Below are 26433 nucleotides of genomic sequence, written 5' to 3'. Positions count from 1 at the left end.
GTCCCGCACCCACCCACCTGCCGCTTGGCCTCCTGCCTCCAAAGGGTCCAGTTAAAAGACCGGCGGCACCTTAAGACTCCTGTCCTGTATACAGCAGAGCAGTATAGTCGTCTTAATTCTCTAGTTCACTTCATGAAATCTTTCGGGAAACTGCCCACGCTTTGTTACATAATTCCTCTTGGACGAAGGCTCTCCATACATTCGACACAAATTACAGGTCAATAGCGTTCTGTAGGGGAATTGGTAAATTCAGTACTCCGCGCATGGTTGCTCTTTAAACAGTTACGGAAAATAAATGTCGCTTTTATTACCAAGTAATAAAATAAAAGACATAATTAACTCTAGCATAGAGAAGCAGAAGGAGGTGATTAAATGAATAACAAGTGTATGTTACTTTCTTTCTGGGGAAAGACTGGGTTTTAAGTATTACAGTGCCTGGCATCATCATACGTGCTCAAAAATATAAATCCAAAGTCGTTTGAAGCAGAATTAGGGATTAGCAGAACAAGGAACTGGCCCAGCTAACGTGTGGGGCAGCAGCACCTAGGACAACAGCATGGGTCAAATGAGGGCTTTCTGGCAAAAGAAGGAAGGAGTAAAGACAGGAGACTGGTCCCATGAGTTTTGGGGATTTCTTTAATACCTGACTAAAAAATAGTAGCAAACACGTCCTGAAAATTTAGCATTGTGAGAAGATTATTACATGATAAAAAGGAAGCCATGAAATAAACAGCTTCCGTTTTATTTTCTTTTAAGAGCCAGGGTGGGAGCACACTGGTAATTTGGTCCTGACCCCTAAAATCATTGGGCTTCACCACTGCACTGCCCACATGGGAGACGGTAAGCGGTGTAAAAGGACGGATACACTAGATCCTACCTACAAACCCAGGCTTCTCCTAAACTAGCTGGATTCAGAGGGGAAAGAAAGCTGACCTGCCTGACTGTATTACTCGATAACGAGATACAATGTCGTTCCAATACCCAGTAAAGTCGCTTACCAAACAAGATATTCTCACAAAGCTAATGTTTTAAAAAGCATGTAAAAATTATACATTTATACACATACACACTACACTTTTACAGCTGAGAAGATAGTCCAAACAGTTCAACAGCTCATTTAGTCCTTTTCTGTATGGTTTTCCCTTCCAGAGTCTTTGTCACCCCCTGTGCTCTGCTCTAAGATGACACTGTTCTGTCACATTATCTGCTAAATCAAGTAAATGTTCATTTACCCCACGAAGCACAATCTACCTGGATGACTCTTAGAGAGAGGTTTCTGAAAGGTCCGGTCTATACCGAGGCACACGGTTCACGTGGGTGGGAACGAAGTGGCATAATTAAGTATCATGACCACAGGGAGCAGCTCTTCCACGCCAGGACGAGCATTCACACCCAGACGGTCCAGTGCCCACCTATTAAAAACACAGTCAAAACCCACTCAGCACCCAGCAAAAGTTACTGAGGGTCCCCTAAAGCGAGTCACACGGGTTCTTGAAGGAAGTGAGCAGTTTTCAGGAATCGCCGGAGGAGAGTCACTTTGAACAGTGGTGGTTTGACAACTGTGGAAGAAGTCACTTGAACTCTTATAAAGAGAATTTTTAAGGGATCAGCAGCTTCCCTGGAAAATTCAGGAAAACCAACAAGAGACGGGATGGATTTCATCTTTTCATAAAGTTCTTCTCCAGAGCCATTGAGGTTCTCTGTAGAGAGTGGATATTCCGTTTCACCCGATCTTCCAGGGAGGAAGTAGATGCGCTCTCCAGCTTCATGCGGCTGGGAACAGAAGAGGAGAGAATAATTATGAGTAACAAATATTTGTCAGCTGGTCCACTGTCTGGCAGAATTATAAGAAACAGGTTGCCAGCTGTAAAGCAGATGTAGGAACACAAGCTCTTTTAAGCCCATGTAGGTAACTTTGGAGTGACTCCATTTCAAACTCAATTCTTTAAACCAGTATTCAGAATTTATTTGTTTTGGAAAGTAAGTAAAGCCTCATTGGAAAAAGGCCTCCTGAGAGGTGCCTGGGTGGCTCAGTCAGTTAGCATCCGACTCTTGATTTCGGCTCAGGTCATGATCTCACAGTTCGTGAGATCAAGCCTCACGTCAGATTCTGTGCTGACAGCGTGGAGCCTGCTTGGGATTCTCTCTCTGCCTCTCTCTCTGCCCCTCCCCTGCTCAAGCTCTCTATCAAAAACAAAGCAAAACAAAACTTAAAAAAGAAGGAAAAGGCCACCTGAGCCAGGAGCTCTTCTTTAAATGGAAAGCAAGGAGATCCAGTGAAAATACTAATTCACTTCTCCTCTCTAGTGTCTGGCGAGATGCCAGTAGTAACAAAGGTAGCTTGCAGGCTGACCTCCCCGTTCTCTCTGCACAGACACAGAAACACCAGGAACATGAGGAACAACTCAGCTGCCCAACTGCCTCCTCGGAGGTGCAGCCATGAAAGCCGTTAGGCGGCAGGAAGATGCACTCACTGGATAAACCTCCCATCTCGGGTGCCCAACTTCTCCAGCCTCTGCTCCCGTTCGTCTTCCTTCGCATGCCTCTTGAGGATGTTTAGCCTCTCTTCCTCCCGCCACTTGGCATTTTCCATCATCTCTTGCCGTTTTCGCTCTAGTTCCTCGGATGAGAGCTTTCTGTCGAACATGAAAACCATTCTGTCTGATCAGCTTCTTTCCCAGCAAACACACACTTCTGGGAGAACAGAAATCACGCAGGACCCCAGGTTCTCCATCACACTGCTCTCTCCACGGAGATGCCCAACCCAGGGCCCAACTCAGCCCGTGTTCCTTCCTTCCTAACATCTGAGGTCAGGTGGTTTCGTCCAAATTTCAAAGACTTGTACTGAAGGATTCCATAGTCTCTCAAAAGTCCCTGGAGTGATTATTCTGAAACATTAAAAACAAAATATTCCCCTCCAAAAGCAAAATATTCCACTGTTTGCACAACAACTTGTAGAGGACTAAGGTAGCCACGTGACTGTTGACTTCTACCATCTACCCCCTGGAAATGCTCAGAAATTCATGGACCTACCACATGAGCATACCACTTTAGGGCTAAGCTAGAAGCCAGATGCCTGAAGAATTCAAGTCAATTCAACTTCACCTCAGCAAGTAATAGGTAGGTCTTTCCAGGCACCCACTGCACATGAAGCCAGAGCAAGAGGAGGTGACGAAGGAGCTCAATCATTATTTAACAATGTGAGAAATCCGAATCCATTGCTTCTCAAATGGGTGTGATGTACCCATTTGAAAGATCCCCTTTTAGAGGTGCCTGGCTGGCTCAGCCAGTAGAGTACGCGACTCTTGATCTTGGGGTTGTAAGTTTGAGCCCCATGTTGGGTGTAGAGATTACTTAAAAATAAAATCTTTAGAGAAAAAAAAGGAGATCCCTCTGTAAGTTTTTCTTTCTGGTTGTTTTTTTTGTTTGTTTTTTGTTTTTTTTTTTGGTAGTAATCTCTACACCCAACATGGGGGTCAAACCTACAACCCCAAGATCATGAGCCGTAGCTCTTCCGACTGAGCCAGGCAGGCACCCCGTGAAAGATCCCCCTTAAAAGAAAAAATAAGGGGTGCCTGGGTGGCTCAGTCAGTTAAGCGTCCGACTTTGGCTCAGGTCATAATCTCACGGTTTGAGACTTCAGGCCCCGCGTGCTGAAAGCTCAGAACCTGGAGCCTGCTTTGGATTCTGTCTCCCTCTCGCTCTGCCCCTCCCTTGCTCACATTCTGTCTCTCTCTCAAAAATAAATAAACATTTAAAAAATATTTAATAAAATAAAATAAAAACTAAGGGGTGCCTGCCTGGCTTAGTTGGAAGAGCATGTGACTCTTGATCTCAGGGTTATGAGTTCAAGCCCCACATTGGGCAGAGAGATTACTTCAAAATAAATAAAGTTCTAAAATACATACATTCATTCATTCATACATACATACATACATACATAAATGGAGCCAAATTTTGAGAAACAAACTTAAAACACTTGACATTTAGTTGTCTACAGTGAAATGGCAATGCTCCCTTTCAAAAAACCACAAAAAGAACGGCAGAGGAGACAACACTGGATAAGAGACATCTAAAAATTTTTGGAAGATGGAAGTGGACGAGGAAGTGGTAACTACTTTAACAGAGTAGAGAAAACTGAATCCCTTCAAGTGTCTGGTACCAATCAGAAGCAAAAGCCAGGAGAGGCTCAGAGACCGCGGGCACCTGGCACTTTGAAGGATGGCAAGTAAGGCTGAAAACAAAGGGAATGATTTCAAGACTGTATGAGAGACAATGAAGACACCCCAGGTCCTCATGCCTAACTTGGGGAGGCCAATGATTGTCCTCCCAAACATCTACTACAGGAGACCATCCAGGGGGAGGCCCTTCTGGTAGTTTCTGAAGAACTAAACCAGACAGGAAATCAGAAGTGGCAGAGGTCTCGGGCAGAGCAAAAGGAGACAGTGAAAGATCACTGAACATTTCAGCAAAGTCTCCCACATGGAAGAGACCAAAGGAAAAGGAAAAGAGAACTTAACAAAGAGGAACCACAAAAATTTTTTAAAAGGTAGAATTAATTTTAAATAAAACTATTTAAAATTGGCACCAAAAAAATTATATACAATTAAAATTCTCACTCAAAGAAAATAAATGAAAGATATTACATCATTGAAATGGGAACGGCTTTTGTTTTACTTTAACTTTTTATTTGAGAGAGAGAGAGAGAGAGGGGGGGGCGCCTGGGTGGCTCAGTTACTTAAGTGTCCGACTTTGGCTTAGGTCATGATCACATGGTTTGTGGGTTCGAAACCCTGCACTGGGTTCTGTGCTGACAGCTCAGAGCCTGAAGCCTGTTTCAGATTCTGCGTCTCCCTCTCTCTCTGCTCCTCCCGCACTCATGCTCTTTCTCTGCCTCAAAAAAAATAAAAAAATAATAATAATAATAATTAATTTTAAAGAGAGAGAATGCAAGCAGGGGGAAAGGGGCAGGCAGGGAGAGACAGAGAGAGAGAGACTCCTAAGCAGGCTCAACTCGGAGCCCAACGTGGGGCTCAATCTCACAACTCTGGATCATGACCAAAGTCGAAACCAAGAGTTGGTAACTCAACAGACTGAGCCACCCAGGCTCCCTGAGAAAGGCTTTTAGAAAGGAACAATCAGAACATAAAAGAGCTCTTAGAAATCAGAGAGAATGAAGAAGTTATCAAAGAAATGATACGAGAAAATTTCCCAGGAATAAAATCTGGGAAAGAGAGAGGTCATGATCTCACAGTTCATGGATTCGAGCCCTGTGTTGGGCACTGTGGTAACAGTGCAGAGCCTGCTTGGGTTTCTCTCTCTCTCTCTCTCTCTCTCTCACTCTCTCTCTCCTCTCTCTCTCTCCCCCCCCCTTCTCCCCCTCCCCTGCTCGTGCTCTCTTTCTCAAAATAAATAAACTTTTTAAAAATAAAAAATAAATACAATTGATGACCTAAGGGCCTGGCTGGCTCAGTTGGTAGAATATGAGACTCTTGATCTCGGGATTGTGAGTTCAAGCCCTACATTAGGGGTAGAGATTACTTTAAAAAATAAAATTTTAAAATAAATAAATAAATAAAATTGATGACTTAAGACACAGCAACGTGTGCATATTTTTAGAAACAGGTAGCTGCCAAAAGAAACTGCTCAAAAAGCTGAAAGTGTTTGCCACTGGGCGGCATGACTGGAAGTGAGGTCAGGCAGAGCAAGGAACTGGTAGTGTTTTTATTTTTGAGAGAGAGAAAAGACAGAGTGTGAGAAGGGAAGGGGCAGACAGAGAGGGAGACACAATCTGAAGCAGGCTCTGGGCACTGTGCCTCAAAAGGCGCCCTTTGTGAGAAGATATTTAATAGTTTTTGGCTTTTGAAAATGTCTGTTATTAGGGGCTCCTGGGTGGCTCAGTCGGTTAAGGCTCTGACTTTTGAAAATGTCTATTATTAGGGGCTCCTGGGTGGCTCAGTCAGTTAAGGCTCTGACTTTTGAAAATGTCTATTATTAGGGGCTCGTGGGTGGCTCAGTTGGTTAAGGCTCTGACTCGATTTTAGCTCAGGTCATCATCTCACAGTTTGGGAGTTTGAGCCCCTGCTTGGGATTCTCTCTCAATCTGCCTCTCCCTCTGCCCCTCTCCCCTACTCGCATTCTCTCTCAAATAAAATAAAATAATAATAATAATAATAATAATAATAATAATAAAAAATTAGGAGCTTGGGTGGCACAGTTAGTTGAATGTAGAACTTCAGCTCAGGTCATGATCTCACGGTTCATGAGTTCAAGCCCCGCATCAGGCTCTGTGCTGACAGCGAAGAGCCCGCTTCGGATCCTCTATTCTTACCTCTCTCTGCCCCTTCTCTGCTTATACTCACTCTCTCTCAAAAATAAATACAACATGTAAAATATTATAAGATAAAATAAAAAAATAAAAAGTATCTCTAAAAAAAGTGTATTATCTGATCAAAATAATTTAAACCTCTATAATAATAGGAATTGTTCCTCTATAATAATACTAATTAATATAAGAGTACTAGCTTTATTTTTTATCTCCCATAGCCACTTTTATTCTGAGCAATTTATAAGCCCCAAAGGAGTTTTAGGCATTTCTGGGGTGTGACCTTATAGTGGCGGTTTTTTGTCTGTTTTGAGCACACACATTTTTAAATTATAAAAATGCTGTGTTGCCTGTAAGAAATTCAAAAGCAATCAAAAATAATATTAGTTAAATGGGAATCACACAAAACCCAAAAAAATTTTTACAAGAAAAAACACAGTCTTGGCCCATAAAAATTACTTTAAATTCAGCATCTCATGACAAAGGAGAAGCTTCATCTTTTCAGCCATTAAGAAAGCCATTTTAGGGGCGCCTGGGTGGATTAGTCGGTTAAGCGTTCGACTTTCGCTTAGGTCATGATCTCGCGGTTTGTGGGTTCGAGCCCCACGTCGGGCTCTGTGCTGACTGCCAGCTCAGAGCCTGGAGCCTATTTCAAAGTCTGTGTCTCCCTCTCTCTCTGACCCTCCCCTGCTCATGCTGTCTCTCTCTCTCTCTCCTAGAAATAAATAAAAATATTTTTTAAAAAAAAGCCATTTTAGATCAACAATTAAAAGAAAATATACATATAAAAGAAAAAATTCTCACAGAATTCTCGATTATGGCCATAATCTTTCTTTTTCTCAATTCAGCATTGTCTTCATTACATAAAACAACCTTGACCACTTGGAACACCAAACCAAACAGACAATGAAATCATAAAATCTACACGTTAAAGTTTCTGTGCTTTTACTCCTGGGGAAGGCAGGTCTTGAGGGCTCTAAACCATTTAAATCACACAATTCAACACAAATTGTAAGGGAGATAAGGAAGGCTGATAAAATAAAACAAACTAAAGTGAGGGGCGCCTGGGTGGCTCCGTCAGTTAAGTATCCGACTCTTGCTTTTAGCTCAGATCATGATCTCACGGTTCATGAGTTCAAGCCCCACACTGGGCTCTGTGCTGACAGTGTGGAGCCCGCTAGGAATTCTCTTTCTCCCTCTCTCTCTGCCTGTTCCCTGCTCGTGCTGTCTCTCTCTCAAAATAAATAAGTAAATAAGTAAATTTATAAATAAGTAAACTTAAATAAGTAAGTAAATAGTAAACTTAAAGTGATGGTAGATGGCAACAAAGACAGAAAAACAAAGCAAGATATGAAAAAGCATGCTGACCACAGCCTTAAAACACAGAAACAAATATTTACACTCACGAGCATCTACCCTAAGAGCAGCATGAATTACAGTACAGCTGAAAAACTGTCAACTAATAACGGATTCAATTCTGCATAACATACTCTATGTGAGAAGACAGGGAAATATATAACATGCTTTTAAAAGTTGTCAGTCAACTAGGGCCCCTGGGTGGCTCAGTTGGTTAAGCATCCGACTTCGGCTCAGGTCATGATCTCACAGTTTGTGGGTTCGAGCCCCGCATCGGGCTCTGTGCTGACAGCTAGCTCAGAGCCTGGAGCCTGCTTCAGATTCTGTGTCTCCCTCTCTCTCTGACCCTCCCCTGCTCACACTCTCTCTCTCTCAGAAATAAATAAAATATTAAAAAAAAAAAAGAGAGAGAGTTACAAGGGAAGTTTAGGGTCTGCCTCTCTTTTAACACGGTGAATAAAAGAGGTGGGTATAGACTCTCGGTGGTTCTCAATGTTGGCTGCCTCCTGAAATCACGGGAGCTTTAAAAATACTGATGTCTGAGCCCACTCCAAGAGATTTTGATGTAGTAGGGCTCGGGTATAGCCGGGTAATGGGATTTTTTTCTTTTTTATGCTTCCCAGGTGATTCTAATGCATAGCCAATTTGTTTGGGGAGTAAAAGGAAGTCCACAAGAGTTGCCCGGCTCCTCTAAATTCTCCGAAGAGCAAGAGAGGCTCCCAGGGACAGCTTTTCATGGGCACAGCCACCTCCCCTCAGGTCCCAGGGCTTTATGTCCCTGTTGTGTCCAAGCCACCACACGCCCAACTCAAACACACAGTCTGTCTTAGGGTGTCTGCCCTCAAGGAGAGCACCCTCCTTCTCCTTCAGCTGATGCCTCAAGAAAGGAACACTATTGGGGCGCCTGGGGGGCTCAGTTGGTTGAGCATCCGACTTCAGCTCAGGTCATGATCTCATAGTCCACGGGCTCGGGACCTGCATCCGACTCTGTGCTGACAGCTCAGAGCCTGGAGCCTGTTTCAGATTCTGTGTCTCCCTCTCTCTCTCTGCCCCTCCCCTGCTCACACTGTCTCACTCTCTCAGAAATAAATAAAACATTAAAAAAATTTTTTTTAAAAAGAAAAAAATAAACATTAAAAAAAATTTTTATAAAAAAAAAAAAAAAAGGTGATGTAGATTATCCACTTGCCATGCCTTGAGCCACTCCGAGACTCAGGCCCGCAAAGTCTAAAGTTCACTTACAGGGCTCTTGACTCACTCACCTGGTATATCCAGGAGCATGGCGCCTTTGATAGACCTCTTTTTTAGGCGATGGGCTCTTAGTGCGGCCTCTCTCTCTCCTGTTGACCTTGTTGTGCCTGGGACAGACACACAGAGGGCAGAAAGGAGAAGAGCCTTTTCAATACGGGGGCTTTTTATCGTGTCCCTCAAACAATGGGAGAAAAGCCAACAGTCTTAGAATTATCCAAATTGAAGAGAACAGAGGGCAGGGGACGGAAGAAAAACAAACACGTAAAGATACAGAACGGTTGATACTAAACTCACTCCAAAGATCCTACATATAGAAACATGTAGTTCTGGGGGCCTGAGGTTTACGTGGCGGTGGGGGGAAATGATATAAAGGAAGTAAAGCAAAGGCATTTGGAAAAATGAATGAACAGAAATACGCGCGGTGAGCAGTCCCCACACTTACAGGCCATTTCCCAATGAACTGCGACACTCACGGTTTGCTTGGCCTTGGGGACCGTGACCTTCTGCCTGGGGAGTGAGAACTCCTGTCCCGGGACCCCGCTTCTCTGGTGCTCTTCTTGTTGGCATGTCTGGGAGGTGAGCGGGAGGAGCTTCTGGACCTGGAATAATTCTTCAACCCGTGCATTCCCTTTTGCTTGGGCGGCAGAGGACTCTGCGTTCCCTGGCTGTGGTAGGAGTCCCTGATCTGTAGCATCAAGGAAAGGAGGAAAGGAAGAAAAGGTGTTTGGAGGCGAATGTGCAGGTCAGGAGGAAATGCCGTAACACAAGGAAACGAGTAAGCACTGGGGGGCTGTACGAAGCCAAGCGGTCGTACCGTGCCCATCACACAGATACTGCGGCAAACCACTCCAACTTAGCAAAGTTATCTGCAGTGTCCCCTAAGAGAATGTCCCCACCCAGCCACCTCCACAGGCCTGGCACTTCCCCCAAAGCCTGAGCAGGGGCAGGAGACGGAGCATGGACAGCAGGACCTAAGGTAGACCTACTAAGAGAAAAAGGAATCCAGAGGGATGTCCATCTGTCAAAACTCATCAACCTGGAAGCTTAAAATGCCTGCACTTCCTGTAAGTTATCTGCAGAGGGACAGGCAGATCACCTGCGGGCCCCACTGGTGGGTTAGACTCTCCGCTCAGAGGGCCCCCAGCCCCGGTCAGAGGCTCAGGGAAAAGGAATGGGCCAGTTCCCCCGCGGTCCCCACCTTGGCTGCCTACACTTCCCGCTTCCCACGGGACATCTGAGTGGCTGCTAGAGACGCTCTCTGTCCACAAAGGCTCTGAGTTAGCACGTTCCCCGGCCCACCGTCACTTCCTCGGAGATGCCCACACCCTCACCTGTAAGCCGTATCCAGGGGCTTTGGACAAAACAGGGGAAGAATCTGCCATCTTCTTTTGAGCTCTAAGAGATTAAAGCACACATTCATTGGAAAAAGAAATCGCACGAAGGTCCAGTTTAAACGTCTTGTGCTGAAACGTGCCTCCTCCTGCTTCAAACGTGACCTTCCCCACTTCTGCTATCCCTTGGGAGCGTGGCTCTCGCTCTGGACTGTCTTTGCCGAAAGATGCATCAGCACAGTCGTGTTTTTCCTGTGAAAACACGTGGGCCTGGCTTTTCAGCCCCAGCGCCTGAACACACTCTCCTCTCACCTCATGCTGCTATTCCAGGGACTATGAGTGAGTCAGCGGCGACAGTGCTCACTGTTCCCACGGAGAAGACATGCAGAATGGGCCCAGATGGGCCCATTAATGAAAGAAAGAATGAAAGAGAGAGAGAGGAAGGAAGGAAGGAAGGAAGGAAGGAAGGAAGGAAGGAAGGAAGGAAGGAAGGAAGGAAGGAAGGAAGGAAGGAAAAGGGCCTATATAAAACCCACTTCGGTCTTGGAGGAGTCACAAGCTGAGTTGAAAGTCACATCCGGGACGTCTGAGCTAAGACCTACAAGGCTACGGGCAGCCGTGCCAAGACCCCCAAGGAACTCTGGTGTGAGATGGCCAAGCTCTGTGGGCACGGGGCCCACATACGAGTGCTCACCGCTGCACCCCAGTGTCTGGCAGCTGCCAGCCGAGAGCAGCCGCCCTTGCCGACATGGGGGAATGAATGAGTGAATGAGTCAGTGAGGGGGGGCCCACCCCACCATGCTCACCTCCCCCGGCTGCGCTCATCGTCGCTGCTGTACCCATCGCTGCTGGAGCTTCTGTGCTTATGTTTCTTATGCTTCTTTTTCTTCTCCTTCTTTTTCTTCTTCTCCTTTTTTTCCAGACTCATTTGCAACTACAAAACACCCAGAATAGCATCACGCAAGATCATGCCGACCCCTGTCGGTCCCTCTGAGGGGCCTGGTTCGTGCCCCAACTACCTGACTCAGTGCCTCTGGGACTACAGAGGCCCAAGATGCTAGCAGGGTTTCCGTGTCAACAAGAGGGGGCGAGTCTTAACCTTGGTGGTATATAAACAGCTCCTAGACTGCTGAGCAGAATCTCTGGTGAGAGGGGCTAGGAGTCTGTATTTTTAAACCATCCCCAGAACTGGCACCTAGGAATTTCCAGTCTGTCTTCAGAACTCCCAACTCAGGGTGCCTGGATGGCTCAGTCGGTTAAGCGTCTGATTTTGGCTCAGGTCATGATCTCATGGTTTATGGGTTCGAGCCCCGCATCAGGTTCTGTGCTGACAGCTTGGAGCCTGGAGCTTGTTTCAGATTCTGTGTCCCCCTTTCTCTCTGCCCTTCCCCTGCTTGTGCTGTCTCTCTCTGTCTCAAAAATAAATAAACAAAACAAACAAACAAAAAGAACTCCAAGCTCCACCGAAAGCAATCAGGGACTGCAAGATCAACCTTTACATTTTCCTTGCCAGTTAACCCAAAACACAATCGCAGAATATGTCACGTGAATGATACATGGGCCCTAGAGACTTGATGCCACCAGATCCCCTGAACACACTGTGTGATCAGGACTTCCACAGGCCTATCCCACACTGCCCTTTTTCTAAAAAAAATAAAATAAAATAATGACATCAAATGGTGTTTTTCCAACCAAAAAACATAAAGGAGGAAATCAAGCTTAATTAAGCTTGATAACGAAGACTGCATAAAATCACCAAGAAAGGGTCTCTAAAAGTCAAAATATGAAAGCCATTCTGTTTTACCTCTCACAAAGTAAGAGTGAATGGTGAGTAGTTCTCACGTGAAGTAGCTAAAAGACACTCTTGGTGCCTATTTGATGCACTACTTACCAATTCTTTGATTTTCTTCATTTTCACGGGATTATTCAACACCTCTCTTTTTTTCTCCTCCTCCTTCTTCCTAAAGAGAAAGAGGGCATTATAAGAATCATGGCTATCTCTTTTGGGAAGGGGATAAGTCATTCACTCTACTCTCCATGAGTCTAATTAGCAATTGTTTTTCCAAATACAGACAGGCTACATGATGGTGTAGAAGCCAGAAATCTTCCCCAAATCTGCAGAAGGGACTGAATGGTGTGGGGTAAGTCCACACTGGTTCCCTGTGGTATAAAAGAGTGAGTTTGGGGGCCTGGGTGGCTCAGTCAGTTAAGCGTCCAACTTTAGCTCAGGTCATGATCTCATGGCTATTGAGTTTGAGCCCCACGTTGGGCTCTGTGCTGACACCTCAGAGCCTGGAGCCTGCTTCAGATTGTGTGTCCCTCTCTCTTTGTCCCTCCCCCACTCGCATGTTCTCTCTCTCTCAAAAATAAACATTAAAAATATTTTTGTTTAGGGGAACCTGGGTGGCTCAGTTGGGTAAGCGTCCGATTTAGGCTCAGCTCATGATCTCATGGTTCGTGGGTTCGAGCCCCACGTCAGGCTCTGTGCTGACCGCTAGCTCAGAGGCTGGAGCCTGCTTCAAATTCTGTATCTCCCTCTCTCTCTGACCCTCCCCTGCTCACACTGTCTCTCCCTTTCTCTTAGAAATAAATAAAACATTAAAAAAAAATTTTTTTTAAATAGCATTATAGAAACATAGTGACATAGAAAGATGTTTGCTATAATTAGGTGAAAAAAGCTTATAAAATAATATGCACAATATTTGTACATCAGTGTTCATAGTAGCGTTATTCACAATAGCCAAAACGTGGAAATAACCCAAATGTCCACTGACAGATGAAGAGACAAACAGGATGTATACAATGGAATATTATTTGGCCTTAAAAAGGAAAAGAATTCTGATACATGCTACAACATGGGTGAACCCTGAAGACGCTATGCTGAGTGAAATAACCCAGTCCCACAAAAAGATAATTACTGTATGATTTCACTTACATGAGGTTCCTAGGGTAGTAGAACTCACAGAAACACAAAAGAGAATGGTGGTTCGCAGGGGCTGGGGCAAGGAGTTCTTGTTTCACAAGGAAAGACTTTCAGTTTTGTAAGGTGAAAAACTTTTTTTTCTTACTGTATTTATTTTAAAAGAGATAGTGTGCAAGTGGGGGAGCAGCAGAGAAAGGGACACACAGAATCCGAAGCAGGATCCAGGTTCTGAGCCTGTCAGCACAGCTGACACAATTAACCACAATTTAATTAATTTTAAGGGGCTAACAAAATGGTGGGGCGCCTGGGTGGCTCAGTCAGTTAAGCGTCTGACTCTTGATTTCAGCTCAGGTCATGATCTCGCACTTCTTGAGTTCAAGCCCCGAGTCAGGCTCTGAGCTGGCAGCACACAGCCTCCTTGGGATTCTCAATCTCTCTCTCTGTCTCTCTCTGCACCTCCCCTGCTCACACTCTATCTCTCAAAAGAAATAAACTTTTATACAATACCTTTACATGTATCTATTCAATACCTTTAATATGTAAATAACTTAAAAATGTTTTCAAAAGAAGAAATAAAAATGACATATGTTTTTCGATGTTCAACCTTATCCACTTGAAATACAATCCTCCAAATTAAACCAAACAAATTAATGCACATGGCAAAATGCAACTCCATTTTGATATGTTACATACTAGGGTTTCAAAAAAGATTCTTTTTAAAGGGTTTGGCTGCACAAAAAAGGAGGGATTGGGGGTAGAAGGTTTGTTCACCCACTTATCTCACTGTATACATATCCCCAAATTTCCAAGAAGCTGCCAGCCTTTTTTTTTTTTAATTTTATTTATTTATTTATTAAAATGTTATATTTATTTCTGAGAGAGAGAGAGAGACAGTGTGAGCAGGGGAGGGTCAGAGAGAGAGGGAGACACAGAATCTGAAACAGGCTCCAGGCTCTGAGCTAGCTGTCAGCATAGAGCCCGACGCGGGGCTCGAACCCACGAACCGCGAGATCATGACCTGAGCCGAAGTCGGATGCTTAACTGACTGAGCCACCCAGGCACCCCTCTTCTTTTTTTTCTTTTTAATTGTTGAGAGACAGAGAGAGAGCAAATCCCAAGCAGGCTCCGCGCTGTCAGCACAGAGCCCAAAGGGGCATTCAGTCTCACGAACCGCGAGATCATGACCTGAACCAAAACCACACCTAACTGACTGAGCCACCCAGGCGCCCCTTTACTTGCTTCTTACCCCTATTTTTGTTCCAGGACCAAAGGTAAATGAATAAACCTGGTCTGGCCTCGTCCACTTGCCGTCTCTTATCACATGGCCTGGATAAGACACACTGGAGGGAGCCTCCTTCCCAACATCAGGGAGCCCGAATGGAGACCAATCCTTTTACAGGGCAGACAAAAGCCATGCAGAGCAACTATGGGAAACAACCGTCCCCAGCCCGTCATCCGTACCTGATGATGAAGAGGGGGTCCTCCCGGATTTTGCTGGCCATGTCAAGAAGGGAATTGGCGCCGGAGGGGGCAAAGATAGAACCTGGGAGCAGCCCCGTCTCCGAAGAACAGCCTGCCTCCTTCTCCTCCATCTTCTCAAAAACGTACTTATCAATGGGGCGCCCCAGCAGGTACTCGTCACGGTTCACCATCCCACCAGGGCCCTGATACATCCAGTCCAGCTTCTCTTCTTTTTTCCTAGTTCAAGACAAAAAAAAAAAAAAAATACAAATCAAAGGAAACGTAGATTCTTGCAGACCTACGCATACAACTCAAACACGAGGGAGAGTTGACAGTTTGGCAAGAGCGGGACTCATTCTCCGAGCACCTAGTAGGGACTAAGCACTGTGCTCCACGTGGCGCATGAGAAGAGACGGTGCTTGCTGGCATGGGGCTTACCACCGAGTGGAGAGACCGTTTCTACACACTTACAGCAAGTTCTGTGGAGAAAGTAACCTTCAACCTGAGGCACAGACCTTTGTTTGGGGCTTCCCAAGCCTCCTTTACAAAGGCCTTATGTTACGCTTTCATTTCGAGGAAAATCTGGAACAATAAACAGAGTCCGCGTCACCTCATGACCAAGAACAGCCTCAGGGACCACGGATGCGGGTGTTCAAAGTGTGTTTCGGGGCCTACCATCACGTGGGCACAAGCCGTAATTCTACATTTGAGAAGATAATGAGAAAAGACCAGAGATAACTGAATAAGGAAATTATGCTTTCCAGTCACAAGAGAGGGGCCCAGTTAGGTCTGATATTTGCCAAACAAATAGGGCCCTGTGGTTCTGAGAGAAAAAAAAGATGGTGGGAAAACTCAACCTTCACATAACAGACAGTAAAGGCACCCCAAATTAAGTGCATGTGCCAAAGCAGCCAATGGCATGTTTACACTGCAAGCAGCTAAGCAGTTTCCTCAAAAATAATATTCTCTGTAACGTTAAATTCAATGGTTTTTGAATATGGCTTTTTAAAATTTGTGTATTTATTTTTGTTTAAGATTACATGCCAACTGTGAGCATAAAGAATGTCTTCCTACTTATGTCTTTGGACATTTTTTAATAAGAATACTTTAAACCAATAATGGAGGGTCATAATTCTTTTAGTTTTGGTTTTGGTTTTTTCCTATCAAAAGGATCGGTTTGAGAAACACTATAGTCTATCGTTAAAAATGGATTGTGGGCTCCTGGGGTCGGGCTCCACCCACCTTGCCCAGCCTCACTCACGCCACTGGAGTCAAGATGGAGGACAGCGAGGGCCATGCCCTGGCGACTTGGAAGACTGCGGTGGGGCTTTTATGATGAGTACACAGATAGTGGGGTCTTTCAAGCCATTAAAGGTTCTTACCATTCTCCAGGTAGAAGAAACCAGAGACAGCAAGAGACTTTGATGGTTATTAAAATCAGGCCTCCACAGTTGGGAGGCAGCTCTGTGGTTTGGGGAGGTCTGTTTTCCACGATGGACTGTTGGATGGTTCGAGATAGAGGGAAAGAAGACTTCTGGAACTCCATCACATGAGCTGCCTTGATAGGAGCCACACTGGCAGCCAGAAATGGACCGGTGGCCATGGCTGTTGGGTCAGCTGTGATGGGTGATGGTTTAACTGGAGGAGCCGGTATCCGGATGACAAGATTTGCTTTTGTGCAGCTTCTCAATGGTCCTTAGTTTGCTGAAGACTCCTCCCAGCTGCCTTCAACTAGGTTACCACCCTCCCCACTGGAGACTATATGGACAATGCCAAGAGGACTTCTTTTCCCAGGCCTTCTTTAACAGAATAAGTTATAGTTCAAGAAGGATTTGGGAAGACAAGGGACAGTCTGTTTTTAAGCCATAGCATAACTATGGCCAAGTAGGCTATGAAGAGACATTTAGCACATAGGGGAAGGGGATAAGGTGTAAAAAGGTAATACATTTCTTCATCCACACTTGGATTGTATTTGTGACTAAAATAAATGTCCAACAGCATTTTTTTTTTAATTTTCTTTAATGTTTTATTTATTTTTGAGAGAGAGAGACAGCGTGAGCAGGGGAGGGTCAGAGAGAGAGGGAGACACAGAATTCGAAATAGGTTCTGTGCCTTCAGCTCAGAGCCTGACGCGGGGCTAGAACCCACGAACCATGAGATCATGACCTGAGCCGAGGTCAGACGCTTAACCGACTGAGCCACTCAGGTGCCCCTCCAACAGCATTTAAAGAAAATATATAATAAGTGCTTAGAAGATGAAGGACAAAGGGCAAATAACAGGGAAACATGACCATCATTTCCTTTGGGACTTCCACGGCTGGGGCGGAAAAAAAAAAGAATTGATTGTGTAAGGCAGACCACATCAGATCTTAAGGAAGTCTGAGTACGAAGATCAGTGATGCCTAGAATATTCTAGGAAGCTCACTTTCCTGAAAGGCCGTATAATCAACATAACTGTTAAGAGCGCTAGCTCTGGAGTCAGGCAACATGGATTTGAGTCCCAGCTCTAAAGCCAAGCACCTTCTCTGAGCCCTGGTGTCCTCACCTGTAAAGTGAGGATACAACTGTACCTACCTCTCAGGTTTGTTGGGGATTAAAGACCGTAGTTGTTTTTAAGGCATTCAGAAGGGTGCATGGCACAAAGGAAGCACTAAGTAAACACTGACTGGCCCTTTTTAGCTATGTAGGTGCTTCTCTCTCCCACCAGGTTTTCTTACACTCCTGGGTAGCAGGGACCACAGTTTACTCACTTGTGAGTCCCAGCTAACTGCCTGGTGATCGCGTGTGCCATGTTTGCCATTTCATAGCCAATGGCTCTTGAGCGAGGCAGTACGTTTGGAAAGAAAAGCAGGTCTTGGTGACTGGGGCAGGGGGGCTTTAAAAGATGGCTGGAGGGACTGTGCCTCAGCACACCCACTCGCCACTAATGGGGATGGGGAGGCAGGAGATAAACAGTCATGTATCCATTTGTAAACATTTGCTCTGCTACTTCTTAGGAGCCAGACAGCAGAGGCCAGGGAACAGAAAAGACTCAGGCAGCCGGGCTGCTCACAGGCTACCCTGAGGCACAGCGGCCCACGAATTCCCTAGCGGTGCTAAGCACCGGGAGCTAAGCCCGTGCTGCAGGGCCTCGGGGCCAGCAGCAGACAAGCGTCGCTGTAGGAATGAAGACACTGTGACAGAGAGAGAATAAAGGGAGAGAGCGGCCAGGGATGAGGAAGAAGCTAAGTAAATGAAGGAAAGCTGTTAGCACAGAGCCTGATGCAGGGCTCAAACTCACGAACTGCGAGATCACAACCTGAGCCGAAGTTGGATGCTCAATGGACTGAGCCAACCAGGCACCCCAACCATTGAGTCCTGAAGGGACTCAACAAGTATCAGTCCTGCGCAGGCCCTCTGGTAAGAGAATACATTGAGCAGCTGAGACCCTGGTCTCACCACTAACCGGGTGGGGTCACCATGCAGATTACTTCCGGATCCCCATGTCTAAGACAGAGCTAGTAACCGCCTTCTCTCATTGTTAACTATGAGTTTTTAGATGAGAAGATACGTGGGAGAAAAGCCACGTCAGAGCAAAATGATCTGTAGAATTTTGTTGGTGCTATCATTACGGACACAGACCAGGTTCTCGGTCAAGGCTGCCCATTAGGATCGCCAAGAGCTCTTAAGATATACAGATGCCCTTGCCCCACATACCTCCTGCTATTCTTAGAGAACCACTCCCATCTTTAATCTTCCAAGAACACTCTAAAGGGCAAAGGTTGAGAAACGCAGAAATAGACCACTGGCTGGAGCACATAATTTTCTAGCATTATCAGTAAATACTAAAGCAACATTCTATTGCAAAGAGGAGTCCGGACATCCAGGATAACGCGTGTATTAAGGTTTCTCTTTGTTCTGAGCAATGCATCACAACATAGAAGAATGATCTGACCCATGGAAGTGAATCATTAGAGAGTAAAAGGTTCTTACTGGCATTTTATAGGACATATTAAAAGTATGCCATCGTGCAAGGAACTCCAGAAAGCAGTGAGATGGACAAGCAGACGATTAAATACATCTGGAAGTAAAGACCAAAAAAAAAGGATGTAGATGCTGATCTCTGTGTTTTATACTGTTGGAGGATATGTGAGGGGGCAAAAAAAAAAAAAAAAAAAACAAAAGAATATAAAATCAACCTCTTCCTATTCACAACAGAGAAGCAGGCAGGAGGGTCAGCAAAGGGTAAACATTTAGCTCCCAGCTCTGAAGCTGTATATAGATACTCCCACCTCATTACCTAGACTCTGCAAAGTCTAGATTTCTGACACATCAAGCATTTGATGTGTAATGCTTTGCTGAATAAGAATTTCAAGGGACACCTGGCTGGCTCAGTCATAAGAGCATGCAATGCTTGATCTCGGGATTGTGAGTTCGAGCCCCATGTTGGGTATAGAGATTACTTTAAAATTAAATCTTAAGAAAAAAGAGAAAATTTCAAAATAATTTTTTTTAAACTTTAGTTAGTGGGAAAGCAAACTCTTATGACTATTGAGTACTGAATCTCAAATTGGTATCTGTTTTAAAATCCAGGGTTCTCAAAGTCTAAAATTTCACATAGAACAATGTGGGTTCACCTTATAAGCTGCCCAGGAATTAATCTGAATGCGTGAAATTTATTTACATTAAATTACTATCTTTTGTTAAACATTTTAAAAAATGTTTACTTATTTTTGAAAGAGAGATAGAACACAAGAGTTAGAAAAGCAGAGAGAGAGGGGGGACAGAGGATCCAAAGCAGGCTCTGAGCTGACAGCAAAGAGCCTGATGCGGGGTTCGAACTCATGAACCATGAGATCATGACCTGAGTCAAAGTTGGTTGCTTAACCAACTGAGCCTTCCAGGTGCCCCTATTTACATTAAATTATAACGTAGGTGTCTGGCTGGCTCAGTAGTAGAGCATGCAACTCTTGATCTCAGAGCTGTGAGTTTGAGCCCCTATGTTAGGGGCAGAATTTACCTAAAAAAAAAAAAAAAAATTAGGGCACCTAGGTGGCTTAGTTGAGTGACTCTTGATTTCAGCTTAGGTCATCATCACAGGGTTGTGGAATCTATCTCCACTTTGGGCTCTGTGCTGAGAGTGGAGCCTGCTTAAGAGTCTCGCGCTCTTTCCCTCTGCCCCTCTCCCACACACACTCTCACTCACTATATGCATAATTTACATAAATAATATAAAGCAAAATAATTTAATGTGTGTCTACAGTAACAAAAAACATAAAACTTCATTCTCTTATCTGTTTTGACATATTAATGTATAAATATATTTTGTTGTATTTAAAAATTCTAGGGGCGCCTGGGTGGCTCAGTTGGTTAGGCATCCGACTTCGGCTCAGGTCATGATCTCACAGTCTGTGGGTTTGAGCCCCTCGTTGGGCTCTGTGCTGACAGCTCCGAGCCTGAAGCCTGCTTCAGATTCTGTGTCTCCCTCTCTCTCTGGCCCTCTCCCACTTGCTCTCTGTCTCTGTCTCACTAAATAAAATAAAGACATAAAAAAATTTTTTTAATTGTAATACTCTATTTTTTTGAAAATTTTTAAAAATGTCTTTTGAGGGGTGCCTGGGTGGTTCAGTTGGTTGAACGTCTGACTTCAGCTCAGGTCATGATCTCACGGTTCATGGGTTCAGGCCCCACATCAGGCTCTGTGCTGACAGCCAGCTCAGAGCCTGGAGCCTGCTTTGAATTCTGTATCTCCCTCTCTCTCTGACCCTCCCCTGCTCACACTGCCCCTCTGTCTCTCAGAAATAAATAAAACAATTTTTAAAATGTAAAAATAAAATTTATTTTGAGAGAGACAGAGCTAGCGCAAGTGGTGGAGGAACAGAGGGAGAGAGAGGGAGGGAGAGAGAGAATCCCGAGCAGGCTCCATACTGTCAGTGCAGAGCCCGATGCAGGGCTCAAACCCACAAAGCCATGAGATCATTACTGGAGGCGAAACCAAGAGTCAGATGCTCAAGGGACTGAGCCACCCAGGCGCCCCTGAAACTCTTATTTAAACATATCAAATTTCCTACTGGGGTCAGAAGGGCCTTCCCCCTAATCTATTATCCTAAAAGAATGTGACTGTCGCCAGGGCACCATGTCCATAACGCCTTTGCATGACATGAAACTAAGTTTTCACCTACGCACACAACCCTGAATGTCACAGATCCTCTTGCCATGAAGTACTAGAGGAAGAGCCCTAGACGCCCAGTGGGGAGAGTGTGCCGGGCGGCGCCCCGGGGACGTGCCCACGAGGACACGAACAAAGAGACAGTGCTGACTGCTCAGTTCCCAGCCCCGTGCTGCTTGCACGGAACTCCAGACGCCCTGTACGTTTAGTGCTTTTTATTCTTCTCGGAACACACGCCGTCCCACCTTATTGTGTGAGGCGGGCACCCTGACGATCACCTGCTACTCCTGCCCTGTTTATACAAGAGCAAAGGGAAGGAGGGTCAAACCGAGCGGGCCTGTCCGCGGCCCCGTAGCTTTTACTGTCAGACGCCCCGTCCACCTCCCTCCAGGAGCCCTCAGTGCGCCCCCTGCAGCGAGTCTGCGGTCCCTACACGAACCAGGGCAGGTCTGAGACCTGGACACACGCGAGAGGCGGGCTGCAGGCCATCATGCCCACGCAGGGCTATTTGCCCGTCACCTGCCAGAAGCTGGGGCCACGCCAGGCCCCTCAGGTGTTATCTCGCTCCCTCGGTCCCACTGAGCTAACGGAGGCCCCGAACCCGCCCTCGGTTACGCAGGGGGCCTGGCACACACAAAGCCAGCCTCGGCTGCGCGCAGGTCGGGCCGACTCCAAAACCCAGGCTCCTAACCAGCAGGTCTGCAAGCAGTGAGGCGGCTGCAGGGCCCTGCACACCAGGACACGCGCAGCCCCGCCGCCTCCCCGCGGCCCCGGCTCCCCACTCACTTGACGGCGCCGACATCCTCGGCGTAGCGCTGCATCTCTTCCCGCGCCCTCTCCTCCCGCAGCTCCCGCTGCAGCTCCTCAATCTTCTTCCGCTCCGCCTCATGCTTCTGCTCAGCCTTCCACACCTTCTCCACATTGCGCAGTGTCTGCGGGTGCCAGCTCTTCTTCAGGTTCTGGGGGATGAAAGGAGGGGGGGAGCGACACAGGGAGTGGGTGGCTGGGCCGCACCACCACCGACCCCTCTGGTCCCTGCGCACGCCAAAGCAGACATCTAAGGGCCAGGCATCCTTCACAGCGGTGAGGCTGGCACCCGACAGTCTCCCCCCGGTCCAGGGGTTTCGTTCACGGGTGTAAAGCTTCAGGCCTTGTCTGGATTCCCTGTGAACCCCTTTCACTTGAAATGCATATGGCTCGGACTCCCACTGGCCCTGCCTGAACTAAGGGTTGGTGATGACAGTCAAGGGGGAGTGGGCAGAGAGGTGGGAGGGTAAACTCTGAAAGGCAACAGAAGCCAAGTGCCTTTGGCAGGGGACCTCCCTTTTTACGAACACGATCTTCCTTCCCTTGAGTCCACTTAACCTGCCTTAACCTTTCGTGGTTTACAACCCCACCGAGTACCTCTTTCACCCTTCCTTCCTGGGAATCTCCCCTTGCTTCTGAGCTCCCCTTCACACTGCACCCTGAAGCACTTCAAGAATGCTTCTCCTCTCCCTCTCCCCCATAAGCCACTGCTTTGGCTCAGCTTCCCAACCAGGGAAGGCTTCCTGGTAGAAGGGACCATCAAAGGACAATTATCATTTAGCCCAGCGATTAGGAAGCAGGGGGCAGTCGGGGCAGATTTCCAGAGGGAACAGCACACACAACTGCAGGCCCAGTGGCAAGAAAGAACACAGTACAAATGATTTCGTGTGGCCAAACACGGCAGACAAGCTGATGAGGGTGGTCCAAGATGAAGCCAGCTAAACCAATTAAGACACGAATAGGGTAAGGGCCTTAGAAACCATGTAAAGGAAGTGGGCTTTATCCTGTGGACGGTAGGAAACACTAAACAGCCATATGCAGGCATGGCTAGTGATCATGTGAAGAATGGATTGGAGAGGGGAGAGGTTGAGACCAGAGGCCTAAATGAGAAAACCCACAGAAGGTACTGCATGTAGAAGGTATTCAGTCAATGAGGGCTCTCTTTTCTTCCTTTTCCCCCTTCCTCCTTGTCGTTCCTTTCCCTTCATCAGGTCACTCAGTCCCCTATCCCCATCCCATCCCTAGCCTCGTCCCACTGGTCTTCCTCTCCCTCCTTTAACATGGGTGATTTTGCCCCCCACGCACTCCACAACTGGCAATGTCCAGAGACATTTTTGGTTGTCCCAACAAGAGAAGAGTGCTACTGGTATTCAGTGGCTAGAGGCCAAGGATGCTGCTAAACATTCTACAGTGCATAGGACCATCAGCTCCCCTGTCCCCGCCCCCCCCCCCCCCACACACACACAAGCAACACAAAGAGTGGTGCCTGGGTGGCTCACTCAGTTGAGCATCTGACTTTTGATTTCAGCTCAAGTCATGATCCCAGGGTCATGGGATTAAGCCACACTCAGTGCAGAGCCTCTTTAATATTCTCTCTCTCTCTCTCTCTCTCTCTCTCCCCCCTCTCCCTCTGTCCCTCCCCTGCTCAGGCGCTCACGCTCGCTCTCTCTAAAATAAAATTTTAAAAATTAAATTAGGGGCGCCTGGGTGGCTCAGTTGATTAAGCATCCGACTTTGGCTCAGGTCATGATCTCGTGGTCCGTGGGTTCGAGCCCTGCATTGGGCTCTGTGCTGACAGCTCAGAGCCTGGAGCCGGTTTCAGATTCTGTGTCTCTTTGCCCTTCCCCAGCTCATGCTCTGTCTCTCTGTCTCAAAAAAATTAATAAACATTAAAAAAATTTTAAAAATTTTAAAAAGTTCAAAACCAAGTCTTACCCGACCCAAAATGTCAATGGTGCCAATGCTGAGAAACATTGAATTAGAGCTTTCCTGTCCCTAAATGCAGTTACCTGAATAATACACTAAAGCGTATGGCGCTTGGAGTCCTGGAAAGCATTCTAATCAGTAACACCTAACAAACTCTAACACAGATACTGGATAAGTGAAATTGATCTATTTGCTGATTCAATCGGCCACACTTTCAAGAGGTTAGCATCTTTCTGACCTTGCACTGTACCCCTGTGGGTCTTTTGCCCTATCCGGGGCTTCAGCACCCTACAAATGAACTACACAGTTCAAAAGAAATTGCCACACCACTTATATTTAAGTGCTATAAATTCAGAAGAAACTTCTGTCACTACAGATCAGAGTGAAGCACTGACAAGGAGTGGAAGTCAGAAAGGTGGACACGAGGAAGATCCCTTCCGGTTTAAAACAGACCCCTGGATCCGACCCAAGGACAAAGAGAATGGGGCACAAACCACTCCTACTATAGCCCAAAATATGACTGAACTCCCAGCTGAGGAAGAGAGAAGGGTCCCAAGACAAGATAATACAAAGTAAAGCTTGCGTGACTCGGTATCCGCCTCCTTTCGTAGGCAAGGTTCCACCATCACCACCACCCCCCTCCCAGAATTTCCAGCCGGGAGGGTCCCCGCCAACAAACAACAGAAACACCTGCCGCCACCGTTGGCGACACACTTCGCACACCTTTCCAAGTCTCCGCCCGGTCCCTCCGGGGCCCCAAAGATCGGCACCCTCTCCGAGGCTACGGCTCCCTTCTCGCGAAAGCACGGCTGTGTAGCCATGGTCACCCACTCCCACACCGTCCAATTTCCGTCCCCAGACGCGGTCCGGCTCCCGCTCGGTCCTCTCCCGCCCAGGCTTCCCACACTTACCAGATCTCCGCCCCCCATGACGACGGAGAAGTTTCCTCTCTGCGCGGACCTGGGGGACTGAGCAGGGAGCCAGAGGAAACGCAGAGAAATCGTTCAGCTGCAACCTCCCCGGATTTGGTCTCGGAGGCCACCGGCTGCCACTTTGACTGCCAGCTCTCGAGGCCACTTCCGGGAGGGCGTCCTATTACTGCGTCGCCGTCGCGGGATGATGACGTTTCGCACTCTGACGCAGGAGCGCTCGCGTAGTGATTTGAGGCCCAGGTTTGCGACGCTTGTGGTCATGTTTGGGGATTCTTGGCTGGCGCGTCACCCGGTTTCGCGAGCGCTGGCTGTGTTGAGACGCCCCCGCTCGGTCCGGTTCCAGTCGGTCGCGGGGTGCGCCCCGCCGTCCTGTTGCAATGGCAGCGCGCCCCGCCGATTTCTCCCACGTCCCCCACCGGCTTGTTCCCGCAGGGCGCCGGCGCAGACCGGTTTCCTTCGTCTCCCCGGGGCACACACCCCTGCACTCGCCTTTTCCAAGAAAAAAAAAAAAAAAGGAGCCCACACTCCCCTCCAATCCCCACGCACGCAAAGTCAACTCCCTTACCCCAGGCGGAGTTTACCGAAAGAAGTAAAAGCATCGAACCGAAATTCCATCGGTCTCCCTGCACCAAACCTCTATTTTAAAAAAAAAAAAAAATTATTTATTAAATAAGCTTTACCCCCAACCTGGGCTCGAACTCACGACCATGAGAAATCAAAAGCCTCATGCTCTACCTACTGAAACAGCCAGGTGCCCCTCCCTGCACCAAACCTTTAGAATCTGCCGACTTCCCCATTTCCTTTCTCTTGGGTTACGTTGGAAGGGGTGTCATTCCTAAGGCCGCGCGGTTCATCAGCTCTGCATCGGCCTCTTCATTTGTGGTATTACAGATACTTCCCTCTATCCTGTCTCGCCTTCTGTATTGGCACTTTGTCATTAGCATTTTTTTTAACGTTTATTTTATTTTTGAGACAGAGAGAGACAGAGCACGGGCTAGGAAGGGTCAGAGAGAGGGAGACACAGAATCTGAAACGGGCTCCAGGCTCTGAGCTGTCAGCACAGAGTCAAGCTCGAACCCACGAACCGTGAGATCACCCACGAACCGTGAGATCACCCACGAACCGTGAGATCGTGACCTGAGTCGAAGTCGGATGCTTAACCGACTGAGCCACCCAGGCGCCCCTGTCATTAGCATTTATTTTTAATTTTTTTAATTTTATTTTTGAGACAGAGAGAGACAGAGTATGAGCAGGGGAGGGTCAGAGAGAGAGGGAGACACAGAATCTGAAATAGGCTCCAGGCTCTGAGCTGTCAGCACACAGCCTGCCGCGGGGCTCGAACCCACAGACCACGAGATCATGACCTGAGCCGAAGTCGGATGCTTAACCGACTGAGCCACCCAGGTGCCCCATGTCATTAGCATTTTAAATGCGTTCAACTGACCCTTAAAGATGGAAGGAAGGAAGGGAGGAAAGGAGGAAGGAAGGGGAGAAGAGAGAAAACAACCATGTCTTTCCCCCAGCTGCTCCACTCTATGTCTTAACTAAACTCTAAACAGACTGTCTCCTCCACTCCGGAGACACTATGCCTTCCACCTCATCTTCCGTTCAACTTCAATCAATCCTCCACTCAACTTTTCCCCACGATCTGCAGTAACTCCCCAGTACTTACATGCTGCATTTCCTCCTCATTTGACCTCATTGAGCCTTTAAAGGTATTGAGGAACACACCCTCCTCATCAAAATACTTTTCACTTGACTTCTCCGCACCACTCTCTTGAGTGTTGTTTTCCTCTGTAGCCCCTTCTCAGGGAACATTTTGTATTGCGCTTCATCTTGCCTCTTAGGTTCTGTCTTGGGGCTTTTCACACTAAATGCTCTCCCTGGGTGATCTCATCTACTCACAGGGCTTCAGTTACCATCTATAAACTGATGGATCCCCAATTCATTACCTCCAGCTATATTTCTTTTTT

The 26433-nt window shown here is 46.8% G+C and overlaps 1 protein-coding gene across 1 annotated transcript; it reads right to left on the bottom strand.

Moving 5' to 3' along the window:
* Positions 1–618: 618 nt before the first annotated feature.
* CWC25 (CWC25 spliceosome associated protein homolog) lies at positions 619–24601 on the bottom strand. The gene is made up of 10 exons (XM_039227905.1): positions 24440–24601; positions 21582–21754; positions 14648–14884; positions 12155–12224; positions 11070–11197; positions 10264–10327; positions 9406–9617; positions 8944–9039; positions 2475–2636; positions 619–1773 (listed from the first exon to the last, which is right to left on the bottom strand). Exons 1-10 carry the CDS (start codon positions 24455–24457, stop codon positions 1659–1661), a joined length of 1275 nt encoding a protein of 424 aa, XP_039083836.1. The 5' UTR covers positions 24458–24601; the 3' UTR covers positions 619–1658.
* Between the last annotated feature and the right edge of the window lie 1832 nt (positions 24602–26433).

Source organism: Hyaena hyaena, unplaced genomic scaffold (assembly GCF_003009895.1).
Source record: "Hyaena hyaena isolate Hyena2069 unplaced genomic scaffold, ASM300989v1 scaffold_29, whole genome shotgun sequence".
NCBI classification, from domain to species: Eukaryota; Metazoa; Chordata; class Mammalia; order Carnivora; family Hyaenidae; genus Hyaena; species Hyaena hyaena.
This window is presented reverse-complemented; position numbering and strand designations above follow the sequence as displayed.